The 27,206-nt window shown below is 39.7% G+C and overlaps 1 protein-coding gene across 2 annotated transcripts in view; it reads left to right on the top strand.

Moving 5' to 3' along the window:
- Positions 1–27,206, top strand: part of TBXAS1 (thromboxane A synthase 1) — a 337,775-nt gene that overhangs the window by 181,334 nt on the left and 129,235 nt on the right. For both annotated transcript variants that reach the window (XM_060776865.2, XM_060776866.2), the window contains exon 6: positions 23,402–23,518. In XM_060776865.2, the coding sequence (XP_060632848.2) occupies positions 23,402–23,518 (117 nt within the window). The remainder of the gene's footprint in view (positions 1–23,401; positions 23,519–27,206) is intronic.

Genomic DNA, 27,206 nt, shown 5'->3' with positions numbered 1-27,206 from the left:
ATTGTTCATATTTGTAAGATGTGCCTTCTCTGTGAAGTTGTGACTGATGCTTAATGGACCATTCTGAGTGACATCACCGGGGACTTCCCTTTGAAACATCTGCCTTGTATCTTCATCAGGGTCCATCTTCAATGACATCACAAGTGTTACCTCTACAGCACAGCTTTGGGGATTTCAATTTCCGCACATGGTCTAAGCCTGACCTGGCAATCCTAATTATGTACAGCAGGTTATCTACTTTTGTAGGGATTAAAGGTGCAGAACCTTCATGAAGGTGGAAAATCCCAAATAATTCTTTTGTAAAAAACAGTATTCTTTAAAAAGAGTATATTTTCTTTTTTTAAAAAAAACCAAATATTCACCTCTATGAATCTCTATGTCTTACAGGACAGCTCTGGGATCAATGTCTACTGAAAGCTGACCCTAAAGTCACCATGGGGACTAAGAGATTCATAGAAATAACATATTAACTACATCCTTGAATAATAAATCTGCAAAAGCTGAACCTGTAGACGTGATTGTACTTTAAAAAAATTGTATACTATCTGTGAGTCAAATAAATTGAAATCAGATCATGATCAAATTTAGGATAGCAAGGGTTAAAATATCCAGAAAGTACACATTGTTGAAATGGAGTGTTTTTTTTAAAAAAAATAGCCATGTAAACCTTTTTTGTTTACTTTTATGTACACTTCTCAAAACGTTTACCTTTAATGCACATTTTTTTGTATTTCATGCATTTTGCAGCCATTTCTCTTTCAAACAGATGTGCCCACTTTTTTGTGAATGCACCTCAATGTATAAACCTCTATCATATACATGTTTTGACACATACGCTGTAACAATTTTTGTATGCATTTTGATGCGTGAAGCTTGCAAATTTCAGAAAAAATAAATATGAATTTGAGAGGTTTACGGGGGGAAAGGACCAAACCAGCAGTTCCCCCAGTTGGTTTGGTTCATAACACAAAACAAGGGCAACAATTGATCAGGTTTAGGAATCAGAAATGCTCTATGGAAGATAAAGATAGTTGGAACAGAAGATAACCATCCTGTAGGAGCTGAGTTGAAATATGTATGTGTGAGAAAGTGGCAGTTAGATGAGTTCAGGAACAGATCAAGAATGGGAGAAGTTAAAAGGAGCCGGGGATGCTAAAGGTGGGAGAAACCAGATGGATAAGCAATTCCTGCCATTTTGGAAATGTACTACAAAGTAGCAGAAGAAAAGAGCTTGCTTTCCAAGAAAACTGAGATGCTTGTTTACTAGTTGGTTAATAAATAATCAGGTGACAATTCAGTGAACCTTGCTAAAAAGCTTTTTTAAAAAAGCATAATAATAATCAAAGCTGCCTGTAATCGGGTGTCAGGTCTTGGTGTGTTCATGAGAAGAATGACCTTAATCTGATAAATGTGCACTCACTAGAATACCTTACTTGCTGGAAGCTATTGAGAAGAAATCAGTTTAGTTTAATCTGATGAGAAGGCTCTTGGAAGATTCTAATTGGTTTACTACCTGGAAGAGCAATTTCCATGGTTTAAAGGGGAGGAAGAGAAAATCCCATGTGAAGCAAAGCTATACTGTTTAACCCAGTATTTTCCAGGCTGAATGCATCCAAATAATGTTTGAGAATCATATCTACATGAGTGAGAATAGCAAAAGACTTTAAAATATCATTATAACATTATTTGACTAAATGTATTGCATAGGTCCATACGAACAAGTAGCCACATGCCAATTGTCTACGAGTTTTAACTTATTTTCATTCATTTATATCCCATTTTCCAACAAGAAGGATCCATGGCAGCTAACAAATAGAATGATACCCTTTTAGACCTCGATTTCGCAGACAGAAAATAATAATGAGAGTAATACCTAAAATGAATAAAATATTGGAAACAAACACTGTGTTGCTGGTTATTTGTTCAGTTGCTTCCAACTCTCTGTGACCTCATGGACCAGCCCACATCAAATTTCTTTGTCAGCTGTTGCCACCCCCAGCTCCTTCAAGGTCAAGCCAGTCACTTCAAGGATACCATCCATCCATCTTGCCCTTCGTTGGCCCCTCTTCCTTTTTCCTTCCATTTTCCCCAGCATCATTGTCTTCTCCAAGATTTCTTGTCTTCTCATTATGAAAAACAAACACTGGTTGTCAGAAAAATAAAATAGGAATGCTCAATGAAACGAAGCGGTGACAAAAATGTCCAGAGAGGGTGAAACCCTCTTCTCTTCTATTTGAATACCATTTTGGAGAATGGTATTTTCTGTATCTTTTAGTGCCTCCACACTGTAGGCTTAATGCAGATTGACATTACTGCCATGACTCAATGATATGGGCAGCCTTTTCATTCATGGAAACCCACCTGGTGACCATGGGCATGTCGCACTCTTCTAGCCTCAGAGGAAATGTGGTTTTCCTATATGGTATGTGGTTGGACTAAATGACCCATGTGGTCTCTTCCAACTCTATTATTCTATGATTCTAGAGTCTAGTTAAAGACACATAACAACCACAGGGGATACAAAGCAAGCTGTTCAGTGTGCATTGCAAACACCAATATGGATAGATTGACAAGAAATTTCTAAGAAGAAATTTCTACAATTTCTGATGATGAGGACGATTGTGATATCCCACTTTCATCTCTTAATTGGCACTCCAAACAAAATCATTTCTTGCACCAGTTTTTCATTTCAGACCAGAGATGGAAATGATGTAGCCACTCCAATATACAGTTGAATAGATTCAGGTAGAAGCAGAGTTTCTGTTTTGTTTTTACTGGGTCCAAGTTGATAATATCAGGTCTTATTTATTTTGAATGCACATAGGCACCAACAGATTTATAGGTAGGGCTGGGCAGTTTCAGAAATCGGGAAAGTTACTTTTCTGAGTTACAGCTTCTCAAATCCTCCATGCAGCACAACTAATGGCAATGCTGCATGTGGGATTTTGGCCACTGTCATCCAAATAAAGCAGTGGTTCTTAACCTGTGAGCCACAGACTGCCTGTGGGCCATGAGGACAAAAATCTGGTCCATGAGCCTCTTTCCTCTTTATTTATTTCATTTTATTTCCACTCCATTAATGCCTCCTGCCACTCCTTCCCTGTCACTGACCATGCATATGTTCTGTATCAGAAACTTGAGCTGATGTGGTCTATCCAATGCAATTTTCTGAATCAGCACCCCAAATCAAATCTAATGTTGACCAAAAACTGATTCGTAACCCTTTTGTTACTAATGTTGGAGAGTGGTCCCTGGTCAAAGTATTCCCTGATCAAGTGGTCTCTGGTCAAAGTGGTCCCTGGTCAAAAAAAGGTTGGGAGCCACTGAAATAAGGGAACGATTTCCTAGGTTCTAGCTGGTGCTGAAGTTTTAGAAAGTAAGGAAGGGAAAGTCAGTTTAGAGCACAGTACATATGATTGAAGGGGAAGCTATATACTTCCCCACCCATGTTTTCATTCTCTACTTTTCAAACAACCTAATCTGTTTTTCTCCCAGTTGGATTCCGAGACTAGCTCTTGCCAGGAGGAACACCCCCATTGCAGTCCAGCTGTTTAAAAAGATTTGGGTGAGGAAAATAACGTGGGGGTAGCTTTAAATCACACACATCTTTCTAAAGAATGGATTGGATACTACTGTACTGCTATCATGTTCAGATATGTTTCTGCCAGGCTGCCAAGGAAAACTCTTTTGAATGTTCTTCAAAAGACTGTTTTAGGCTTTCCTCCCACTCGTTAATGATGATTTTTGGCACCTTTTATTAATAATTTTGTGCAGTATTTGTAGCAGCAGGGTGAGGAGATGGTAGATTCAAACTCAAATGGGTTCCCTGCTAGCATTACTAGTTTATAAAAGCGACCAAACATAGCAAACCTAGTGTTAATTTCCTGTAGGGCTAAACAAATTTCATTTTTACCTATGTAATAACTAGGTAGGCTGTAATGACCTCACATTTTCCCACTTAATATACATTTGGCTTAACTGAATGCTGGACCCAGGTTTTTAAATGTTATCTTAATTAATGGAAATTGCAGATTTATTTTGGTACTTACTTTCGCGTATTAGAACACACTTCATAAGATTGGGAAGGTGTGTTGTACTTTTATTCTTGTTATGCTTTAAATGCTTTAATGTTTTAAATTAATGTTTTTTATAAGATAATTTATGTCATTTTAAACTTTCCATTTTATTTTGACAATATTTTTATTGTACCATATTGTAGCTGTGTTGTAGTGCCACCTTGGGTCCCATGTTGAGAGAAAAGCTGGATGTAAATTGAATGTTAAAAATATATTCAGAACCTGGATGTAACACGTTAAAAGTAATAGTATCACTTGATATGTTACTGGTGGACAGGCAATGGGACAAGAACAATGTTATTTGAGCAGTGATGTGATAATTGGTAGCAATTGACGCTTTACCTGTAAGAGAGAACAATCATGGTGTTGTGGTTTAAATGTTGCTCTAGATCAGTGATTCTCAACCTTCCTAATGCCGTGACCCCTTAATACAGTTCCTCAAGTTGTGGTGACCCCCAATCACAAAATTATTTTCATTGCTACTTCATAACTGTAATTTTGCTACTGTTATGAATCGTAGCGTCAATAACTGATATGCAGGATGGATTTTCATTCACCAGACCAAATTTAGCACAAATATCTGATACACCTAAATTTGAATACTGGTTGGATTGGGCAGGAATTGATTTTGTCGTTTGGGAGTTGTAGTTGCTGGGATTTATAGTTAACCTACAATCAAAGAGGATTTTGAACTCCACCAATGATGGAATTGAACCAAACTTGGCACATAGAACTCCCACAACCAACAGAAAATACTGGAAGGGTTTGGTGGGCACTGAACTTGAGTTTTGGAGTTGTAGTTCACCTACATCCAGAGAGCACTGTGGACTCAAACAATGATTAATCCGGACCAAAGTTGGCATGAATATTTAATATGCCCAAATGTGAACACTGGTGAGGTTTGGGGAAAATAGACCTTGCCATTTGGGAGTTGTATTTTCTGGGATTTATAGTTAACCTACAATCAAAGAGCATTTTGAACCCCATCAATGATAGAATTGGGCCAGCCTGCCAACACAGAACTCCCATGACCAACAGAAAATACTGTGTTTTCTGACAATCTTTGGTGACCCCTCTAACACATCCTCACAACCCCCCCCCCCCCCCCCCAGGGTTCCCAACCCTCAGATTGAGAAACACTGCTCTAGAGACTATTGATTTTCAACCATAGAAACCCATTGGATGACTTTGGTACAGTTGTGCTCTCTCAGCCTCAAAGCAAGGCAAAGACAAAATCTTTTCCAAGCAAAGCCCCATGATAATTTTGCCTTAGGGTCATGATAGCTCAGGAATGATGTGAAGGTACACAACAAATTGATGTTTGGGGGAAATTAGAGGGGATCTGGTGAAATTTTGCACCATTATTCTATTTCTAAAAGATTTTAAGAGAAAAGTAATGATTGATGGGTAATGCATATCTATTGCAGTTTTACCTCAATTAACAAATCAACTCTATAAAAAATATTTGATCCCAGAGGCAGAAGCTTTTGCAATGAAATTGTTGGCCTTCCAAATGTCACAAGATTCTGTTTAAATTAACTGACTGCCTATAATGTGTCTAGGATTCAGTGAATTATTAATAATCGTTGCAAGATCTGTCTGATGTTTAGGTATAATGCAATTTAAAACATGAATAGAGGCCAGTGTTCTGGCATCCAGACTAAGAAAGAGCAGAGACTTGTGAGTTAGTGCCCTCAAGCAAGGGTAAATGCTGGATAATCTACATTAATCTGACCACTGGAATGAAGTTTCAAAAGGATTACTTGTGTAAGCAAATAACCATACCATACCCACGGTTCTACCCAGAACCTAAGACTGGTGTCAATTCAAAACTGAAAAGAAAAAATTAAACTTAGTAACATTCAATTTTGTCCATAACTTGGGGGCAGGGAGAATAGCTTTCCTGAATGCATTTTCATCCCATGAGTTTGTTTAAATGCTGATTCAGTCAATCCACATGACATACGGGTGTGTTCAGACTGTTTGAGTAAATCTGTCTGTCATTCCAAACCAAATGCCTTGGAAAACTAATTGTGCCAAGTTTGTTTCAATTCTATCATTGGTGGAGTTCAGAATGCTCTTTGATTGTAAGTTAACTATAAATCCCAGCAACTACAACTCCCAAATGACAAAATCAATTCCTGCCCAATCCCACCAGTATTCAAATTTGGGCGTAATGGGTATTTGTGCCAAATTTGGTCCAGTGAATCCTGCATATCAGATATTTACATTATGATTCATAACAGAAGCAAAATTATGAAGTATCAATGAAAATAATTTTATGGTTGGGGGTCACCACAACATGAGGAACTGTTTTAAGGAGTCATGATATTAGGAAGGTTGAGAACCACTGCATTAGAGTGTGGGGTTTGAACTGAACCATGTCTGCTTCAGGGCATGCTGCTCTGCACCTTCCATGTAACTGCAATGCCTTTATATTGAATGTTAAGAAACGTGTCTCTCAACTCTATATTTTGGCAGGGGTGTTCTCAGTGAATCCGCCATCATCTCACTTTTTCAGCTGCTTTTTAAATGTCCAATTTTTGCTCTCCTCCAAAGTAGTAATTTATGATTTCCATGTCATTCTTCTCCTGCAAATAATGTTTTAAAAATGAATCCTAAAATAGCAGCAAACAACTTATTAAAAGCAGAAATATAAAATAGTGAAGCCAGGCAGCAACATAATCTCCAATTCAGAGCTTGAGAAAGCCACTTTTTTTAAACATGTTCATGTAAAATTCTGAGAGTTGCTCCTCAAATAAAAAGTTTTCCAAGGCTTGGAGAAAGTGGCATGTACTTTTGGTTTCTAATGCGAGGGAAGAGGGAAGAGATCTCAATTGTGAATATATCCCATAGCTATGCCTTCATAGGGTCATTGTAGAGAATGTAGCATATGCTTATGCTAATTCTTTGCTTGCAAATATTTTATTTTACTGTACTTGTCCTTGGTGCCCGAGGGCCAGCTGTCCCTTTGGGTCAATAGCATTGCTATCAGCTACATTCTGGATGGAACTCTTAACTACATTCCCAGGGTGCTGCTGTTTCAACAATATACAATAAGATGTCATTAAACAACCAAATGATTAGGGTGGTACGTGAGAAACTGACACACGCTAACCAAAAGGCAGGGCTTTTGGAACGCTAACTGAGGAATGTATTGAAAGCAGGAAACATAATAAATTATTCAAATGAGTAAACTACTGCAGCAGCAGCAAAATGCCATTGTGGACCACTGTGCTGTTGGAATCCTGTTTCCTTCTCCCTACCCAGTTTGACCGAGATGTTTGGATAAGGCTCTGCAACAATGGCATTATCTAATTTTCTTGTCTGGAAATGCTCTTACAACGGTTTCCTTTGCTTTCTCTTTAAAGAGAGGCAAGAGAATGCTGATGACATTGGCAAAAGGTTTGCAGCCATTTCTCCTTTTTAATACTTGCCCCCCCCCCCCCAGACTTATATATATTATTTTTCTCAAACTCATGACCTTCAGAGACAGCAATACTTCCATTGGTTAATCCACTATAATTGCTGTGTGCAAATGCTTTGTAAACTGTATTCAAATGATAGCTATATTGATCTGCTTTTTTTCATAAAACGTCATCAAGGAACCTACTTGTGCCTTCAAGGCTAAATAGGAAGACGTTTCTAGCATATGCTTTTGTAGACCCTTGTAACTGATACGCTTAAGAGGATATTGAACAAGTGAGAAGAAATCCAGCTATGAACTACTCAGCTTGTGATTGCCAGTCTGTTTAAAGGTGAAAAGGATGGATTAATTCATAGAATTATAGAGTCATAGAATTGGAAGAGACCTTGTGGGCCATCCAGTCCACCCCCCTGCCAAGAAGCAGGAAAATTGCATTCAAAGCATCCCTGACAGATGGCCATCCAGCCTCTGCTTAAAACAATACTTTTGCAGACCCCCATATGGTTGTATGAAGCAACTAGGCTGGAATCTTTTGTTAGCTATTCTGTTATTTATACTTAACAGTTAGGGGTGAGAAAATTTAGGTATCTATTTTATATTTATGATTGCTACTTAGTTATGACTGGGGCACTCTTGCTGTTAATGTACCTATCTTCCAAACCTATTTGACTAATATCAGCAGGATGTTGTGCTGGAGAATCTGGAGTTTCCTAGATATGTGCTCCTTCAGTTTTAAAAAAATTAATCTGGAGTTTTCCAGTTTTCATAGGGTCTTGTACCCATAACTCCTGCAAAGGTGGAGGGCCTACTGGTCTTAACAAAGCATGAACTGACACATGTCTATATAAATAAAAATGTAATGTTCGTTTGTGGGATTAACATAACTCAAAAACCACCAGACGAATTGCCACCAAATTTGGACACAAGACACCTACTAACCCAAGGAGTGACCATCACTATTGTCATTTGGGAGTTGTAGTTGCTGGGATTTATAGTCCACCTACAATCAAAGAGCATTCTGAATTCTACCAACGATGGAATTGAACCAACCTTGGCACACAGAACTCCCATGACCAATAGATAATACTAGAAGGGATTAGTTGACCTTGAGTTTTGGAGTTGTAGTTTACCTACATCCAGAGAGCACTGTGGATTCAAACAAAGGTGGATTTGGACCAAACTTGGCACAAATATTCCCTATGCCCAAATATGAACACAGATGGAATTTGGGGGAAATAGACCTTGACATTTGGGAGTTAGAGTTACTCGGATTTATAGTTCACCTACAATAAAAGAGTATCTCAACTTCTCACACAGAACCCCCATGACCAACAGAAAATACTTAAGGCCATCCAGTCCAACTCCCTTCACCAAGGCAAGAAAATATAACCAAAGCCCTCCTGAACAAGAGCCATCCAGCCATAGATATAGATAGATACATAGGATTCACACACAGAGAGATCAAGTATCATAGATTTGAAAGGGACACCTAAAGAAGGACAATGATATGTTGCATGTTCCAGAGTAGGCAAAGCAGACAATCTCCACATCAACACTGACAAAGAAACAAGAAGAAATACTGTTTATCCACAGAAACCAACACTTTCTCGTTACTTTTCCAGATCACCAGACTGGGCCACAGCAACGCGTGGCAGGGGACGGCTAGTTGGATATAAGAAGTGGTAAAACAAAAAAGCTAGTTGCAGAACATTTAAACCTTCCTGGACATAGTTAGGTGATCCCTCGTTGGACGAGTAGGATAGTCTATAATATCAGATGTAAAAGCTTGAACAAGGGAATTACAAAGCAAGACTAGAAAGAGAAACAGCTGGATTGAATTATATTTACAAATTCACACTGGCTAGCAGCTACCAAACCAGGGGAGGAGCTCCTGCTGCTGTCTGTTATCAGTGGGAGAAGGGGGAGGAGATCCAGACCTGCTCTGAGCTCCCAAAAGAAGGAAAAGGAAGGTGAATCTGATTTGAGAGTATGTCCTCATTTTTTTCATGCTGAGACCATTAACCTTGTCTTGTTTTGAATGGCCCCTGCTTTACTTCCCCATCAGAAAGTGATGCCAGCACCCCCATCCCCAGCATGGCATCCACGCAGCAATGGGAAGATGCAGAGTGGCATGTGGATGTGGAAATTCATCCAGAGCGTTGGAGTACTTCTAGGTATAGCTGATTTCATGGGGAGGTCATCACAATCCATAACACCTTGCCCTGGATTTCTATTTTCAGTAAAGGGAGACTTGTTCTGAAGCAAAAGGAAAGTACAAATGGATTGGGATGCTATTTCTGTCAGTTCTCCTGAGCCTTCCTGTACCCACAAAAATGCCCAACATTTTTTCTTTGCTGTGCTGACTTATTGTCAAGCAATTAAAGTGCCTGCCTGTAATATTTGGCTGTAGTTTAGGATTGCCTTACATGAAAGTATTGGCAGAAGAATTCGTATCATCCTGCAGTGGGCATATCATAGGAGCCAACTGGTTCTCCCACTCTCAAGAAGAGGGAAAAATGCCTTGATCTTCAAATGTTTTTTGGCTGGACTACACTCATTACTATAGGAATGTCAGCACGTTAGGAAATAGTTATTCAAACAAACGCTCATGAACAGACTTCTGAGGCAAACCCTAGTTAGGAAAGCACTTTAATTATGTGCTTAAGTCCCATTAGTTTCAGCAGGGCATGAAGATTTGTTTAAAGCTAAGCATGTAGAGTTCAACTTCATTTGTTTGAATGGCCTGGAGGACATCCAAAACATCTGGAAAATCAGAGTTTTTCAAGTGCTGTTTACATTGCCATATGGTCTCAAGAGAGACATCTAGTGAACGATACATTTTCCAATTTGGACTTTTGAATTTTTGTGATTCAACAGTGTGCACTTTTGTGAATAAATTAGTGTTTTGCATCAGCAATGTTTTCAGCAAGGAGTGACCTACCTCCTGGCCAGTGAATGTAAGGCTAGCAATAATTTAGCCTTCTCACCAATCAGGTAAACCAGCTGATGGGAGTTGTACTTCAGCATGTCGGATGGGTGCCAGGTTGGGGAAGGCTGCATTGGACAAGACAAAGGAGAGGAATTGATATTTATGCAACGGTCCAAAACTAAATTCAGATCATAATCTGGGAGGCACTCCTGAAGTAATATTTGTTGTTAAACACCTGTGGTATGAATATCTTCAAATGGAAAATACTAATATGAAGAAAAAATAACAATTCTATACAGACCAGGGGGATGAGATGGACCAGGCATGGAAAACTTTGGCATTCTAGGTGTTTTGGACTTCAACTCCCACAATTCCTAACAGTCTCAGGCCCCTTCCTTTCCCCCCTCAGCCAAGCAACCCATGCCTGAGATAGACTCTGAGTCCTTATTGAGTGTAAAGACATTAGCAGCTCCAGGTTTATTGCTCTGTAACATTCAAAATAAATAGATAAATAGATGCAGCACTAGTACATTGTACTACTCTAGTGTGAGACAACGGGCAAGTCACACTCTCTCAGCCTCATATGAAGGCAAAGAAAACTCCGTGATAGTTTTGCCTTAGGGTTGCCTTAAATCAAAAGTGACCTGAAAGCATACGTCAACAACAAACTTACTGTCGAAAGCTTTCATGGCTGGAATCATTGGGATGTTGTAGATTTTTCGGGCTGTATGGCCATGTTCTAGAAGCATGCTCTACTTCTAGAACATGCTTCTAGAACATGGCCATATAGCCCGAAAAACCTACAACAACCCAATAACTTTACTTCTAGCCACAAGATGGATATGCAACAGAGCAGAGGGTGAGGCCTGATGCCACAGTAACTTGGAGGGAAGTAAATACGTGAGCATATGAATGTTCCCCTTCAAACAAACACACAGGCAACATGTATTCAGAATCAATGCTCTCATAGTAATCTTTTGGATTTTGTCCAATGTGGAAGCAAAACATTGTATACAGTGTATTATGTTTGTGGCTCTCAGGGCCAGGCACATCTGGTTATTTGTGTAACAGCAGGCCTGCTGAATCCATGGGCTCACAATCCTCAGGTTCAACTCACTGTGGATTCAAATATACAAAATATATGATGCTGTACTTTTTCCAACACATTTGCAAGGCGGAAAAGGCTTGCAGAGAGGCACAAATAAGACTTCCCTTATAAGTCTATATTTAAAAAAAGGTTTGGTGATCACAAGGCCTGGCTGGAAGGTGTGCTACCAGGCACCCATTCTTCAGGCTCTCTGGAGGCAAGGAGGCAAACAGAGATTACTTAAATAGAAAAGAGTTGGCTGTATGCATTAAGAATGTGTTAGTATTATTTTTTTCTGCATAAGAAAATAGCCCCAGTAGCAGGGTGGCTTTGGAAGGAAGCCTTCTTCCTCATTCAAAACTGAAACCTTTATCTGACATTTAGCCTCTATTGTGTGCTGACTGTTTGCCCTGCTTTTTCAAAGTGTTTGCTCTGCAGGTAGGTTACGGTATTTACGCTCTCATCCAGGGTGCATTAAGCGAAGAAGCCACCCCATAGTTTTATTGACTCTTATGGTAGCTAAGAGCGACAGAACTGTCTGTTTAAAAACAGTATCAGAATAAGGTTTGCAAAAGTCCTGCACTTACACATTTGCTTTTGATACTGGGGAAGTGTGAAGGAGGATTTGCAGAGTTAAACCCTGTGGCTGCTTTGTGGTTGGTGAGAGCTGTATATATATTTAACATGATGCTATTAAGCTCCTTGTGGGGGTTGAGGGTGAAGAGGGCACCGTTTTCTCCCATTCATTACAAGTAAAAGATTCCAACATTTAACCCACATTGAGTAGGTTGGTGTTGGCAGAGAACCTCTGAGAGCAAGCACTCCCAAACTGTCTGATTCTGGAGAACTCAGAGATTGCAATAAGATATCCTTGAAGACCACTCTATGTGGGGCTGCCTTTGAAGACTGTTCGGAAGCTTCAACTAGTCCAGCGCACGCAGCCAGGTTGCTCAGTGGAGCGCCATACATGTGGGTTAAATGTTGGAATCTTTTACTCATAATGAATGGGAGAAAACATACAGAGAACATACAACCCCTCTGCTATGCCAGCTCCACTGGCTCCCAGTCAGCTTCCAGGCACAATTCAAAGTGCTGGTTTTAATCTGTAAAGTCCTGTACAGTCCCGGCCCAGATTATCTGTCCGAATTTATCTCCCATTACAAACCATCATGAAGTCTAAGATAAGCCGGAGAGGTCCTGCTCTCGATCCCATCACCATCAAAAATGCAACTGGCTGGAACAAGAGACAGGGCCTTCTCTGTGGTGGCCCCTCAGTTGTGGAACTCCCTTCCCAGGGACATTAGACTGGCCTCCTCCCTCCTGTACTTTAGAAAGAAACTAAAGACCTGGTTGTGTGATCAAGTATTTGAACAGTAGCAGGAGAAATTGGGACAAGACTCAATGTGATATGTATGACAATGGACTGTTCCAGACAATGATTTTTAAACTGGCGTCTTTTAATGATCTGTTTTAAATGCGTCTATGACTGTGGTTAGCACTCGAATGAGTGGTTGTTGTAAAGCTGCCCTGAGTCCCCCTCCAGGGGTGAGAAAAACGGGGTACAAATGTACTAAATAAATAAATAAATTCACTACTTCTGTCATGTTCATAATGGTTCCAATTATGAACACTAACATTCAAGTGCACACTCCTCTGTCCTTCACAAGGCTGCTGTTAGAATCTTGTACATAGCCCTTAGGAGGCCAGAGTTACTTGCATTCCACAATTAGATGATAGAGTAGAACTTTGCGGATATGCAAATAGATTTAGGTGATGGGTGGGGCATATGTAGTTCTCCAGATGTAGAGCTATAGCTCCCAGTGTTCCTCACCATGGGTTATGTTTGTGCTGTTGAATTGCAGTCTAATGCATAGAGGTGGGGGAAATCACATTGTACAAGGCATTGTCCCAGGTTTCTATTTTGGCTGTATTAGGGAATCACTTTTGTACTCTATCCTCTAAGGTAGGTGACCTCAATCTCTCTGCATGACTTGGCTTACTGCATGGCTCTTGCCTCTTTGTAAAGAAACTCAGTTCTCGGATCCTTAGTAAATTATGGCAGAATAATCATGTATTTACTCAGCCTATTTTGAAAGTGATGTTTATTGCAACACAGCAGTTCTGAAGTGTGAGCTAATGAAAAATGGTTAGTTCACAAAATTAATCCATTCATCAGCTAAACCATGGAGGGCTTTTTTTAGTCCTAAAGTTTTGCAGGGCAAGGCTTCTAAAATCATATTTCAAAGCAAATTGGACCCATTAAAATTGATTGCGGGAGGGGGGTTGAGGGTAATGCAGCCATTAGGGAGAGGGGAAGAACTGGATGAGGGCCACAGATGGGAATTGTAATTTCCATACATTCTATCCTCCATCCTTGTTTTGTAAACAGCTTCTATCCCTTGCCATAGTTTTATAGGAGATTGTTCTCCTTTAACATAAAGAAACAAGTAACTCATTATTAGTACCATGAGTAGTTTGAAGAAGTAGCTAAAAGCGCACAAATTTAAAAAGTGGCCATTATGACGAGCCGTCAATGGGTGAAGCATTTTATTGCCTGGGGCAGAAGACAGAATGATGTGCGAGTATTCCTCCATTCCTTATACCAAAAGCAAAACTGGCAACAGGACAGCATTCCCTTTAGAGTGGCAGCATAGTTTTGGCGACAAAGATGGCATGCACACCACTTTGTCCACAGGATAGCTCATTTAGCACATGATAAAACAGATCAGGAGCCCTAGAACTGTTAAGGTTGGTAAGCCTCAACTGTGGTTGCCATAAGGTTATTCATTTTACCTACTTCAAAGTAGATTTTTTACAAAACCATGGAAACACAGAAATAACAACAACCAACCGAAACAGGGAAGAAACTGGTGGTAGGCTCGCCACTTTCACAGGGGTTAGGCTAACAGGATCTATGCAAGAGAAGAAAAACCACAACAACCCTTGGGTCCCCAGAAAGTTACAAAAAAGTACTTGTACTGGTGGGGTGCCTGGTCCTGGCTATGTAAATATTCCTTCATGCAGGGTTGTTTAGATTTTTCAGGCTGTATGGCCATGTTCTAGAAGCATTATCTCATGACTTTTCACCTGCATCTGTGGCAAGTATCCTCAGAAGTTGTGAAGTTTGTTGGAAACTAGGAAAATTGAGTTTATATATCTGTGGAAGGTCCAGGGGGGGGGGGGGGGGGGGGAGAGAGAACTCGTGTCTGTTGGAACTAGCTGTGAATATTTCAATTGACCACCTTGATTAGCATTTTATGGCCTGACCATTTTTAGCTGTGGCTTGTTACAGTACATTCCTTCATGCACTCGCTCACTTGTTCAAGCAGAGAAAGATGGCATGGAGGAGCAGGGGGAAGAAAGGTGTGTGGTGCACAGGTCCTGAAACAGATGTAGTGAATGCAGCTGCTCTTGAAGCCCGTTCCCTCTGTCCTTGCCCTTCTTCCACCACTGCTGGGAGAGGTCATCCAGAGTGTTGAGGTGCAATTTCATCAGTCTGCTTATGACACCCAACTCTAGCTCTCCTTTCTGTCATTCCGAGGAAGTGTTCTTGGTACTGAGCCAATGTCTGTTGTCAATAATGGACTGGATGAGGGTAAACAAATCAGTGAATAGGGATACTGCCTGTGCTGGATGAATTACACCCCCCCTTGAAATCTCAGGCTCACAGTTTGAGTGCTCTGGATACAATCCTGAACCTGGATGCCCAGCTTTCAGCACTGGCCAGGAATATATTTACACAATGAAAAATAATGCACTGTCTGCACCTGTTCCTTGATATGGCAGTTCTGGCCATAGAATAATAGAGCTGGAAGAGACCACATGGGCCATCCAGTCAACCCTCTGCCATGCTGGAAAAACCATGGTGACACATTGCTTGATTGGATCCCGTAAATGCATTCTACATGGCTCTGCCTTTGGAAACTAGAACAAGTCCAGAATGTTGCAGCCAGAATGCTCACCAGGGCTAGATAAAGGGACTGTATGATTGTTAAATCAGCTTCACTGATTATCAGTTTGTTTCTGAGCAAAATGCTGGTCATGACCTATAAAGCCCCATATGATTTAGGTCTGCAGACTGTCTGAAAAGATCACATTTCCCAGTATGAATCTACCAGAGCCCTATGAATTTTGGTGGAAGACTTTATTCTGGTCCCGCCTCCATCACAGACTGGCTTAGGGCCTTCCAGACAGGCCCTATATCCCAGGATCTGATCCCAAGTTTTCTGCTTTAAACTGGATTGTATGAGTCTGCACTGCCAGATAATCTGGGATAAGCACAAAACCTGGGATCGGATTTTGGAATATAGAGCCCTTAGTGAGGACACAAGAGAGAGCCTTCTCAGTGGCTGTTCCCAACTTCTGGAACTCCCTTCCACTTGAGATTAAGCTGCCTCCTTTGTTTCCCTTGTGCTGGTAGGCAAAAACAATTTTATTCTGATAGCCTTTTAACATCTAAGCAGAAGAGCTCTTTATGGGGATATTTTATTCTATTTAAGCTTGTTTTTTGTTTTTTAAATGTTTTTATATTGTTTTGTGTGCTTTAAATTGTTTTTAAATTTTATTGTGAAACTATTTTAATTGTTTTGGAAGCTGCCCTTGGGTCCCAAATACAATCAACGAATAATATTAGAATATATTTGTATATCTGTCTAGATATATAGATACAGATTTACTCTCAAAATAGTTTTTTTTTCCTGCTCTAGGCAAGCAGCGTTAAATTATTGCTTGATAGTAAGGAGACTTAAGAACATCAGATGGATTAAAAACTGAATGGCACTAATAATAGTGGCTGACACTATGTGCAAATCACCCTTTCATTGGAAAGTCAGATCAAGTGCAAATTAGATCAGAAATACTTGAATGCAGCTGCACAAAATTATATTGCCTTTTGAAACCGAGCTGGCCTGCGAAGTACCCCAGCTTATAGGATCAAAATAAGTAACAAAACTGTTCTGTTTTGTTTAGGTTTGTTTTTGCTTTGCATGAAAGACATCGCCTGCCAGGAACCAGCTGGCATGATCTAGCACTAAATCTGAGAGACAGCACTTGCCCCAGAAACAAGAACATGATGCTTGAAAACAGTGTACAATTTGTTCAACGTCTTTTCAGGATTAGTCCCCCAACTGCATTTTTGGATGGGGGCAAGAATTTCAGTTTGGACAGGGATTCAGAACACACAATATCATAATGTAGAAACTCAGAACAATTAGCTGGAAAGGAACAGAGGGCCCTTCCAGTCAGGCCTTTTATCCCAGGACCTGATCCCAGGTTTTCTGTTTATCCCAGATTATCTGGCCATGTGGACTCATATAATCCAGTTTAAAACAGAAAACCTGGGATCAGATCCTGAAATATAGGGCCTGTCTGGAAGGGCCTGGTGATTTACTGTTTGCTGGGAGACTAAGGGTGGATCTACACTGTAGAATTAATGCAGTTTGACACCAGTTTATAACTCTCATGCCTCAGGGCTGTGGACTCCTGGCATTTCTAGTTCAGTGAGATATTAGTCCTCTTTGGTAGAGAAGGCTAAATTCTTTGTTAAACTATACTTTCTATGATTCCATATTGTTGAGCAATGGGAGTGAAAGTGGTGTCAAGCTGCAATAATTCTATAGTGTGGATGTACCTTAAGGCAATGGTTTCACTGATTTGTATGACAAAGATCAGTGTAAGAAACGGTTTTGTGACACAGCAACGTCTGTGACAGTTTTGCAAAACTTTGAAGAACTAACACCTGTGGCAGCATCTGTCAACCCTGGATTTTAATCTCTGCCTTGGAAACAGTAAAAAAAAAATCTGATACAGGTGGATTGTCTCAGTCACAGATTCCATGGTTTCTGGAAGGGCTCAGTGATATACTGTTTGCTGGGAGACTAAGGGTGGATCTACACTGTAGAATTAATGCAGGTTAATTCAAGACTTGAGCACAATGGTTAATAACAAGATCTCTTGGAGGTCTGCCCTTCATAGGATCAAAGTCTACTTGATAGCACATAACAGCAGCAACAACAAATAGAAATGAAGTAAAATCATCCAAGGACATACTGCAAATCCTGCTTCCTAAGGAAGCATGTGTATGCCATACATTAGCAAGAAAAGCCTAGATTTTATTTGAATTAGCGTAGAAGTTGAGATACATTTTGCATCTCTTGAGAAGGAATGCAGCAGAAAGCTCTTTAGCTAACCTGACTATTATTCAGACATTACTCTGAAGTGTAAGGTTCTGCTAATTAGATACTGTGACTCCCATTAAATTTAACTTGGCTGAAATCTGGACATCTTTTGAATTCCTAAGTAATAATTTAAAAGGTTAGGTACCCTTCTTTGAAAAGCTCGGCATTAATTTATAATCTACTCATCTTTTTTCGTTTCTATTAATGTCTGAATTTTATATAGGTTATTTAATTTTTAAGTTATGTTTTAACATTTACTGTTGTTTCTTGTTAACTGCCATCAATTCAACTCCGACTTCTGCAACCCCATGAATGAAAGACCGCCAAGTCCCCCTATCATTATATAAATAGTTTTCATGAAATGTATGCTGTGATGTGCTATGTTTAGCTTTGCGAAAAACAGAATGAATACCTGTTATTACTACACCCAAAATGAATAGTGTGTGCAAAATGAAACAGACGAATCCCAGCACAAAAGAACAGATAAATTAAAAAGCTTGTTGTGATCCCTCCCCCCAATTATATGTTTTTGTTCTCCTTCATCTATTGCAAAATCACTTGACTAATATTATAGTAAGCCCCAGTAAAGTTCAAGAAGAGTACTCCTACGTAAATAACTTGCAAGCACAGGTTTGATTCCAGTTCAATTATAAATATAAATAAACTTTATTTATATCCTACCACCATCTTGTTTATACTCCCCATCAGTTTGAAGCCATTGATCCGCATCCTAATCTACAGGGCAGCAGAAAACAAGCTTGTGCTGTCCTCCCTATGACTTCCTCTCCCATGTATAAATATGTGAGAGGAAGTCATAGGGAGGAGGGAACAAGCTTGTTTTCTGCTGCCCTGGAGACTAGGATGCAGAACAATGGCTTCAAACTACAGGAAAAGAGATTCCACTGTACATAAGGAAGAACTTCCTGACTGTGAGGGCTGTTCAGCAGTGGAACTCTCTGCCCCAGAGTGTGGTGGAGGCTCCTTCTTTGGAGGCTTTTAAACAGAGGCGGGATGGCCATCTGTCGGGGGTGCTTTGAATGCGATTTTCCTGTTTCTTGGCAGGGGTTGGACTGGATGGCCCGGGAGATATCTTCCAACTGTATGATTCTACAATCTCTCTGAAGGGACTCAGGGCAGTTCACAAAAGCACTCAATAGTGCAAACATATAAAATACAACAAAAGCAAAAATACAACATAAGCAAAATAACACAATAAGAATAACATTCACATAAACAAATTATATACAACATCATACAAAACCCCCTATTGACTTAAAAAATTTAATAAAACGCAGCCGTGGCTGCGGATATAAAAATAAACTGCAATTAATATCAGTCCTGTAAAGTGCTAGAGTGAAACAAATCACAAGGTCCTTGGATATGGCAGATAAGATTCTAAACATAGTTGAAGGCCTATTTAAAAAGCCCTGTTTTTAAATTTGTTCTGAAACCTTGAAGTGTGGGGGCTAGTCTAATCTCTTTAGGGAGGGCATTCCAGAGCCACAGGGCCACCACCAAACAGGCCCTCTCTCTCGCCCCCACCAACTGCACTTGAGACAGGGGCAGGACCGAGAGAAAGGCCTCTGTGGCAGATCTCAGAGCCCATGCTGGTTCATAGAAGGAGATCCAATCTCGAAGATAGGTTGGATCTGAAGCATATAGGGCTTTATAGGTAATGACCTGTACTTTTAATTGGGCCCGGAAACTTGTCGGCAGCCAGTAGAGCTTCTTTAATAGAAGTGCGGTATGCTACTGAGCATATGTATTTTTACACGGGAAGTATGAATTTTGAAAATAGAAATTGGCAGCATCAAATAGTATTCCAAAAGGCAGCTTTAAGATTTGGAGACGTCCTTTGGAAAAAGATAAAATCTTGAAACTCATAAGGCACTGGTTCTCAACCTGTGGGTCCCCAGATGTTTCAGCTTTCAACTCCCAGAAATCTTAACAGCTGGTAAACTGGCTGGGATTTCTGGGAGTTGTTGGCCTAAACACCTGGGGACCCACAGGTTGAGAATCACTGAAATAAGGTATACCATCATTTGCCATACCTATATCTCCTGAAAGTAGTTATAGTTCTTTGGAAGCCTTTTCATTGCTTAGCAATAGCAGAAGCACGTGAGTTGCTTCCAGAAGTCAAGCACAGACTTTTTGTGGATTTGGTCACTTGCACCAGGGTTGTCTTTGCATTCAATCCCCTCTGGTTCTAGAATCATATGCAATCATTTTGAATATCTTTAACTCAGTAAAATATGAGTAAAATATGATGTTGTTGTCCCTTTAGGCTGTTGATATACATGACAGCTTTTCAGCCAAAACATGTATTTTCATATCAGCTGGCATGTGTTTGTTTTCCTTCAGGAATCTGTTTACACAGATATGTGTAACCGTTCTAAAGTGACATTTATGTGCATCTTTTGATAAATAGAAGTGTGTCAATCAAAAATAGTACTAGTCCTAGAGGCAATCCTAACACTGTTGCTTATGTATTGGCTTCATATAGTAGGAAGCATGTAAATACATTTATGGACTGGACTTTTTAAAGATTCATACCCACAGTTTCAACTTAAAGAGGAAGCTTCTGATAATAATTCAGCCACAAGGTCAAGATTCCCTGGCATCCATGTAGTTTGATATCCATCTTCTTCCTATGATTTGCTGAATACAAAACCAAACTCCAAACTTGCTGAAATTAAACCAAGGTCAAGTTTGTCAGATTCCTTGCCAACTGCTTCTTTCAAAGGGCAGATTGTTGGCTAATATTGATCCAGGTGGGTGTAAGGAAGGAGCAAACAATCATATCCTTTAAGGAGTATATAAAAAGTCAGTTTTGAAGGGATTACTCATATTTTCTAAAGGTTATCCTCAAAACACCTAAACTCAGTTAAAGAGTGACGGGGCTCAGATTAGGTATTAAAGATGTGTGCCCACATTATGCCTGTAAGCCTCCCACAGGCATCTGGTTGACCATTTGAAACAGAAGACTTGACTTCTGATTTAATTCAGCACTGATATAATGTTGTTCTTTTATCCTCAGAACTAGTGAAACAAAACAACTACTGGCACATGCTTTACTGCATTCAATGCCACTTCACTGCGTGAATTTGTGGATGTGGCACCTAATAATACTTCATCTCATATCTTTCTTTTTTTGTAAAAGGGAAAAAATGTAATTGTGTAATAAGAAAATCAGCAGTAGCAGAGCTTGGGAAAGTTGCTGTTTTGGATTATGGCACCCAAAATTCCTTAGCTAGCATAACAATTGCCATGGTACCAGGGCAATGGGATTGCAGATGTTGTGGTCTTTCCATGTTAAAGAGGAATTGCTGATCTATATCTTACTCCATCATCTTCCTACTGCATCCAGTGGAAGAAAAATATGGAAAGTGAAGTCATTAGCTATGGCATGGTTCCAAGGGCATCTCCTGGAATAGAACTAATGGGGTATGGGTTGATGAAGTAGAGAAGTTTGCTGAATAGAGTGATACTAGTTATTGTGGGTTTTATTCTGGATAGCTGAAGAGAATAAATAAAGTTCAGCACCTTGGATAGCTACTCTAAAGTTTGAACCAACCACCACTGCTTATTCATTGGTCCACTGGTAATATACATCAGTTCCCCCTGGTTTGAAATTTAACTTGTAGGCTCTTCTCTCTCTGTAGTACTACTGTACATTAAAGACCCTTTTCTATGTGATAAATAAATGATTGCTGTACTACTCTCATGTCCAGAGGGATTATGTTCTGTGACTTTGCATGAATATGTGAAACTATGGGTAATAATGGACCCTTCTGAATACCATTGTTGGGGGACCTAGAAAATACCTAGAAAAACACTCAAGTAGTGAAAACTGATAGATATGGTTGATTTTAATGCAGTTGTGTATTTACATATGTGTGTGTGTGTGTGTGTGTGGTATAAATTTTGCTTTTTTGAGGCCCCGAGGCCCCTTCAGGGTGAGACAGGCAGGGTACAAGTGTGGTAAATAAATAAATAAATAGTTATGTAGCACAGCCAGAGAGATAGTAGGGTGGTATCAGCAACTATTACCATTTTAAAAATGTAAAACTTCTATTTTATATTAAAAAATTAAGGAGACACCCTCTCCACTCACACATCCCAGAAACCCATTGAGGACAGAATATGTTCAGTAGCAACTAAAAGTAACATATAATTTGTAAAACAAAAGCATAAAATTTATTTTTTAATAATAAGCAGTAAGAGTGGCAGTATTTAATTCATATCCTGCCTTTCTACCAATAATGAAGGCAGATAGCAATATATTAAAATAGTACAAGTTAAAAGCAATGAACAATAAATAAAAGTAAAAGTTTAATTTTAAAATATAAACACTTTGGAAGTTTAAATATTAAACATGCGCTAAAATGCATTAAAATGCAAAACATTTCAATATCAATACCATTTGGCACAGAAGAGCAATGATGAAGGAGATGAAAAAGGGTGTAAACCAGGCATGGGTAAACAAGCTCTCCGGATATTTTGGACTTCAACTCTCAGAAATCTCAGCCAGCTTACTAGCTGTTAGGCGTTGCGGGAGTTGAAGTCCAAACTGAAGTTTGCCCATGCCTGGTGTAGGCTCAAAAGCATGTGTTTATAGGTGTTCCTTCACACATGGTTAAGAATAGTTACAGCAGGTTGTGGAAATCAAGGTTCAGAACACTTGGGTTTTGAGGAAGGATCTGAAGTCAAAGAGGAGTAACTGAACATTCAAGTGGTAATAGACTCTCCCTAGATTACATTTGACTTGAAAGATCTTACATAGCATCTACTCTAAAACATGGGGTTGCCTTTGAAAACTGTTCAAAAGTTTCAAATGATCCAACGGACAGCAGGCAAGTTGCTCATCAGAGTGGCATACAGAGAGAGGACATTCCTCCTGTCATTTCAACTCCACTGGCTGCCAGTCTGCTACTGAGCACAATTCAAACTGCTGGTTTTAGCCTATACATCCCTAAACTGTTCTGATCAAGCTTACCTGTCCAAACGTATCTCCTCTTGTGAACCACCTCGGAGATTAAGATTGTCTGGGGAGGCCCTGTCTCGGGGACTGAAGAAGGCACCAGTGGTGGGGATAGGAAGCAGGGCCTTCTCAGTCATGGTCCCTCGGCTGTGGAACTCCCTCCCTAGTAATATTAGATCAGCCTTCTCCCTCCTGACCTTCAGAAGGAAAATGAAAATGTGGCTTTGGGATCAAGCCTTCGGAGAATAAGAGATATGGAATATATGCAATGACTATTGGAACGGCTCTGGATTACTATTGTGAATGGCATGGTTTTAATGATGAATGTAATGTTTTTAATGTTTTGAATATGCATTAATTTTAATTAAATATTTTGTTAAATTTAAATGTTCATTTGAATTGTATGCTGTTTCAAGGCATTGAATAATTGCCTATATGTAAAGCCGCCTTGACTCCCCTTCAGGGTTGAGAAAGGTGGGGTATAAATAGGATAAATAAATAAATAGCATTCAATTTTGTAGGGTTAAAAATTCTCACCTCACTTGAAACAGTGTCAAATTTTGTGCTACACATTGAAGGGGGGCACCCCCCAAGAGCATGCCTTTCTGATTATTATCATCATATATTTTAATTATTTGACCATTGTTGACATTGCTACTTTTTCTTAAAGTTTTACTTGAAGTGGTGGAGTTTGTTAATGGTTTTCTGCCTTTGTCTCCAATTAGGCAGTGGACTTGGCTTCCAAACCACTTGCGGACAGCATTCTTATCCTGCGTGATGGGAGATGGAAAGACGTCCGAAGCCTCTTGACCCCAGCCTTCAGTACTCCTAGGATAAAAGAGGTAAGCTTCAAGAAGCAGGAGTTGCAATGCCATATATAAGAAGCTTTCTCTCTTTGCTGGATTCTTCCCCCAAGTGTGCCATGTTTAAATGACTGTGTAATGAATGACTGTCAGTCATCCCTTGTCAAACAGTTAATGCCTTACTGGTTTGTCTATGTAAAGTCATTGCTCCTTTGGGGAGAAAATTTTTTCAGTATATCAGTCTATTTAGCAGAGTGTGAGCTTTCTTTTGTCAGTGCTATTGCTAAAGGCATTTGATCACATCTGATTTTGCAAGCTAAGCAGGGTCTGCCCTGGTTAGTTCTTGAAGGGGGAGCCCCCCCCCCCCCAATGAATATTAGGTGTTGTAGGAGCAAAACTGACAAAACCACTTCTGAATATTTCTTGCCAAGAGAACCCTATGAAATTCATGGGAATGACAGGAGACTTGAAGTCACATACATACACACACCATCCCATTTAAATACTAACCAGGTCTGACCCTGCTTAGCTTTCAAGATAAAATGGGATCTAAGGTTATTAGATTGTTTGGACAACTGATTATTCCTGAAATAAGTTCTGTATGATAAAATATTTTTCACTGTGAGAGCAGCAATGTTTGGTCAGCATTCCTGAACTGCTTTTCTTTGGTTTTAAGCACATATTCTATCTCTTTTCAGTTTTTGTCTGGCTGTTGTCAGAAGTCCATGTCATAATGTCATGCTGAAGTCCTATTTTTTCCAAACACTGAAGAACTGTGAGTCCCCCCCCCCCCTAAGTGGCTTAACAATTTCTCAATTTTTAAAAGATTTAGTATGACATATTCAGAAAGACTATACTTCTTCAAGATCTCAGACACAAAGAGGTGTTTTCCCCTATCATCTGTTATATTATCCATTTAATAGGAAATTCCAGGCCTACTGTTGGAGCAAAGATCTTATGCACCTAAAGCTTGTGTGCTACAACTGAGCAGCATAACTGAGAAAACCTCAAAGTACGTTTTTTTAAATTTTTCACCTCTTTTGTACACAAAACTTAGGAAGGCAAGGAAGTGTGGTCTTCCAAGACTGCCTGGAGTTGGAAGGCAACTGTCTTCTCAATCACCCTACCCAAAAAATGAAGCCATTGGTCTGTAGTTGCTAAAGTACAGGGGATGATATGTTCGAACTCCAAACTTTTGAATGCAGTGTCCAAATGCTGTTATTATTCTTAAGTTGGGCTGCTGCTTACACTCCTTTAAAAATAAATGCATGTCCTCGTATATGAACACATTTAGCAGAACAATAAAATCCTCACGATAGATAGTTTTATCTCTAAAAGCAGCCATTTCTGTTGCCTGCCACAAAAGTAAGATGAAGTGCTAGCACCAGAGCTAGACAAATATTCTTTTTGCTTACTATCACTCCCAGAATCACCCACCCAACATGGCTGTTGGAAAAATAACTTTTCCAATCTTGCTCTCACATGAGGGATTCAGTTACTGTAGCATGTAAGCCGATCTTTCACTTTCCAGCTGTGGTGGGGTGCATAATTGTCTAACCATATGATGATAGGGCTCCATCTGATAGAAAACAATGTGCAGTTTCAATCTAGCACAACAGTTCAGGAATATTGACTTAAATCCAATTCTTAATCCAAATTAAAGTAGACCTAAATCAGGTTACCACTGATTCTGATGACCTATTCTAGTAGGGACTAGCACTTGGATTTAAGTTGCTGATCTTGCAGTTTTGTTGGTTTAATACCTATTTCATTTAATCACACTGATGATCAGCTTCTTGTAATAGGAAATATTCAGTTATCTTCTGGGCAGTGATGGGGTGAAATAGATTTGATTTTAATGACTTTATTCTTTAATATTGTTTTTAGTGACTTTTTGGTTGACTTCAGTGATTTGTCTAGAAGCAGAAAAGTGGGTTAAAATGTAATAATAGAGATACATATCTATGTGGAAATGGCATAAGTCGACAAGCAATTTCAAGGACCCATATATACTTTTGGCTTTTCCCCCCATTACACTGCCCTTGACACTTGACAGCCACAGACAGAAATAACTTTGCTCTTTTCCAAACAGATTATGGTGGAATTGATCTCTTTTAGCTGCGGTGAGAAGAAAAGTCTAGCATTATTGTGTATGTGTATATGGCCATTGATTCCTCTTCTCTATTTTAATAGCAGTAAGTTGTGGACATATAATAGAGTTGCGAGACAAATTCTTCATGCTGGACAGGAGTTGTCTCAGCACTGACCCGCTCTTGATTTCTGTATACATTTTTCAAACAGTGGGAGAGTCATTTTTTCCTGCGACAAACTTCCATCCCATTGATGCTCTGGCTCTTAATGAAAAACCTGTGGTGACATCTCAATTGGTTAAAATTAATCTCAGAAGGGGAAACTAGTCCTTCTTTCTGTGCTTTAAAAATAATTCTGTGCTTAGAAAAGCAGCTAGATTCCTCTCTCCAGTTTTGGTTGTCAGGTTATAAAAAAATGTCCACTGGGCAGCGGAAACCCTGTGTTGCTTGGACGTGCTGCTGTCGAAATCCACAGTAGCATCTAAATGTGTCTGGCTCCTTTAGCTCTATAGACAGCTGTTGCTTAGCAACACCAGCTGTCACCTCCTTATTATGGAAAATTCTAATTGGCCATAAGCCCAGCAAGGACCTCTGATTAATCAGAACCGACAATGCCATTGGTTATGCAGCGAGACAAGTGACTCTGTCCTAGGAGTGATAGCAAATTTCATAAAAACCTGAGGATTTTAAGAGAGGGAGGGAAATGCAATAAATTCAAATGCTTGTTCAGTAATTGGGGTGTTTTAGGGGAAGGGAGATAAAGAATGAGAGAGTTTTGCATTGCTTCGACAGAAATTAATCTTCCTTACCATGGGTCATCTGCACAGGGCAAATCCTTGCCTTCAGGTTTTTCCTCCAGTTCAATCTAACAAAAGATAAAGCCCCCTGGTATGTATAGAGCAGCCCCTGCTGGCATGAGCCAGACATATTTCAGTGACACAAATGGCTCCTGGACCTTGTGCTTTGCAGGGATGTCTGTCTGTGTTTATTGTGTTAATTATTTAAGGGGGAAAGAGAAGGCACCCTGTTGCGTCTTACCCTGCGCAGCAGCGAGGAGGAAGCAGCACCAACCGCTTGGGAGGAAAGAGAGGCAGCGATGGCAAACTGTTGCTTATCAATTTGAAAAAGACAACTATGGAAAAAAAGATTTTTTTTCTTGGCATCTAAAAAACAAACACATTTATTACGATGCAAGCTTTTGTGTATTGAAAATCCGTTTTATCAGATGTAACACAAAGACTTTGGCAGAAATATGTGAATGCATCATGAAGCAGCTCTTTGTTGTTTTTCCTGTGACAGGCTAACACAGTTACCTTTCTGGAAGGTGCATATTTCTAGTTATAGTAACAGTTCAATCCATAGCTCCCTGTTTAAATTTATAGAGCAGATTTTTGGGTGCCATAGAGAGGAGAGAAGCAGTTCTTGACCTTGTTGGTACTGGATTTAGATTTATTAGTAGTCATGTGCATTTGGGACTTAACTTGATCCATTTTGTGCCGTGGCTTTCTGTGAGGCCCCCGATCCATTTTCGTCTGAGCCTCCCGAAATCGGGATGTCAGATTTTTTCCCCATTTTTGGGACTAAAAGATCTATTTTCTTTTGGCCCATTATTTGGGGGGAAGACTTTGCCCATAGGC

The sequence above is a fragment of the Anolis sagrei genome, chromosome 5, assembly GCF_037176765.1.
Source record: "Anolis sagrei isolate rAnoSag1 chromosome 5, rAnoSag1.mat, whole genome shotgun sequence".
Classification (NCBI taxonomy): Eukaryota; Metazoa; Chordata; class Lepidosauria; order Squamata; family Dactyloidae; genus Anolis; species Anolis sagrei.
The sequence above is the reverse complement of the archived record's forward strand: the minus strand, read 5'-3'. Positions and strand labels throughout refer to the sequence as shown.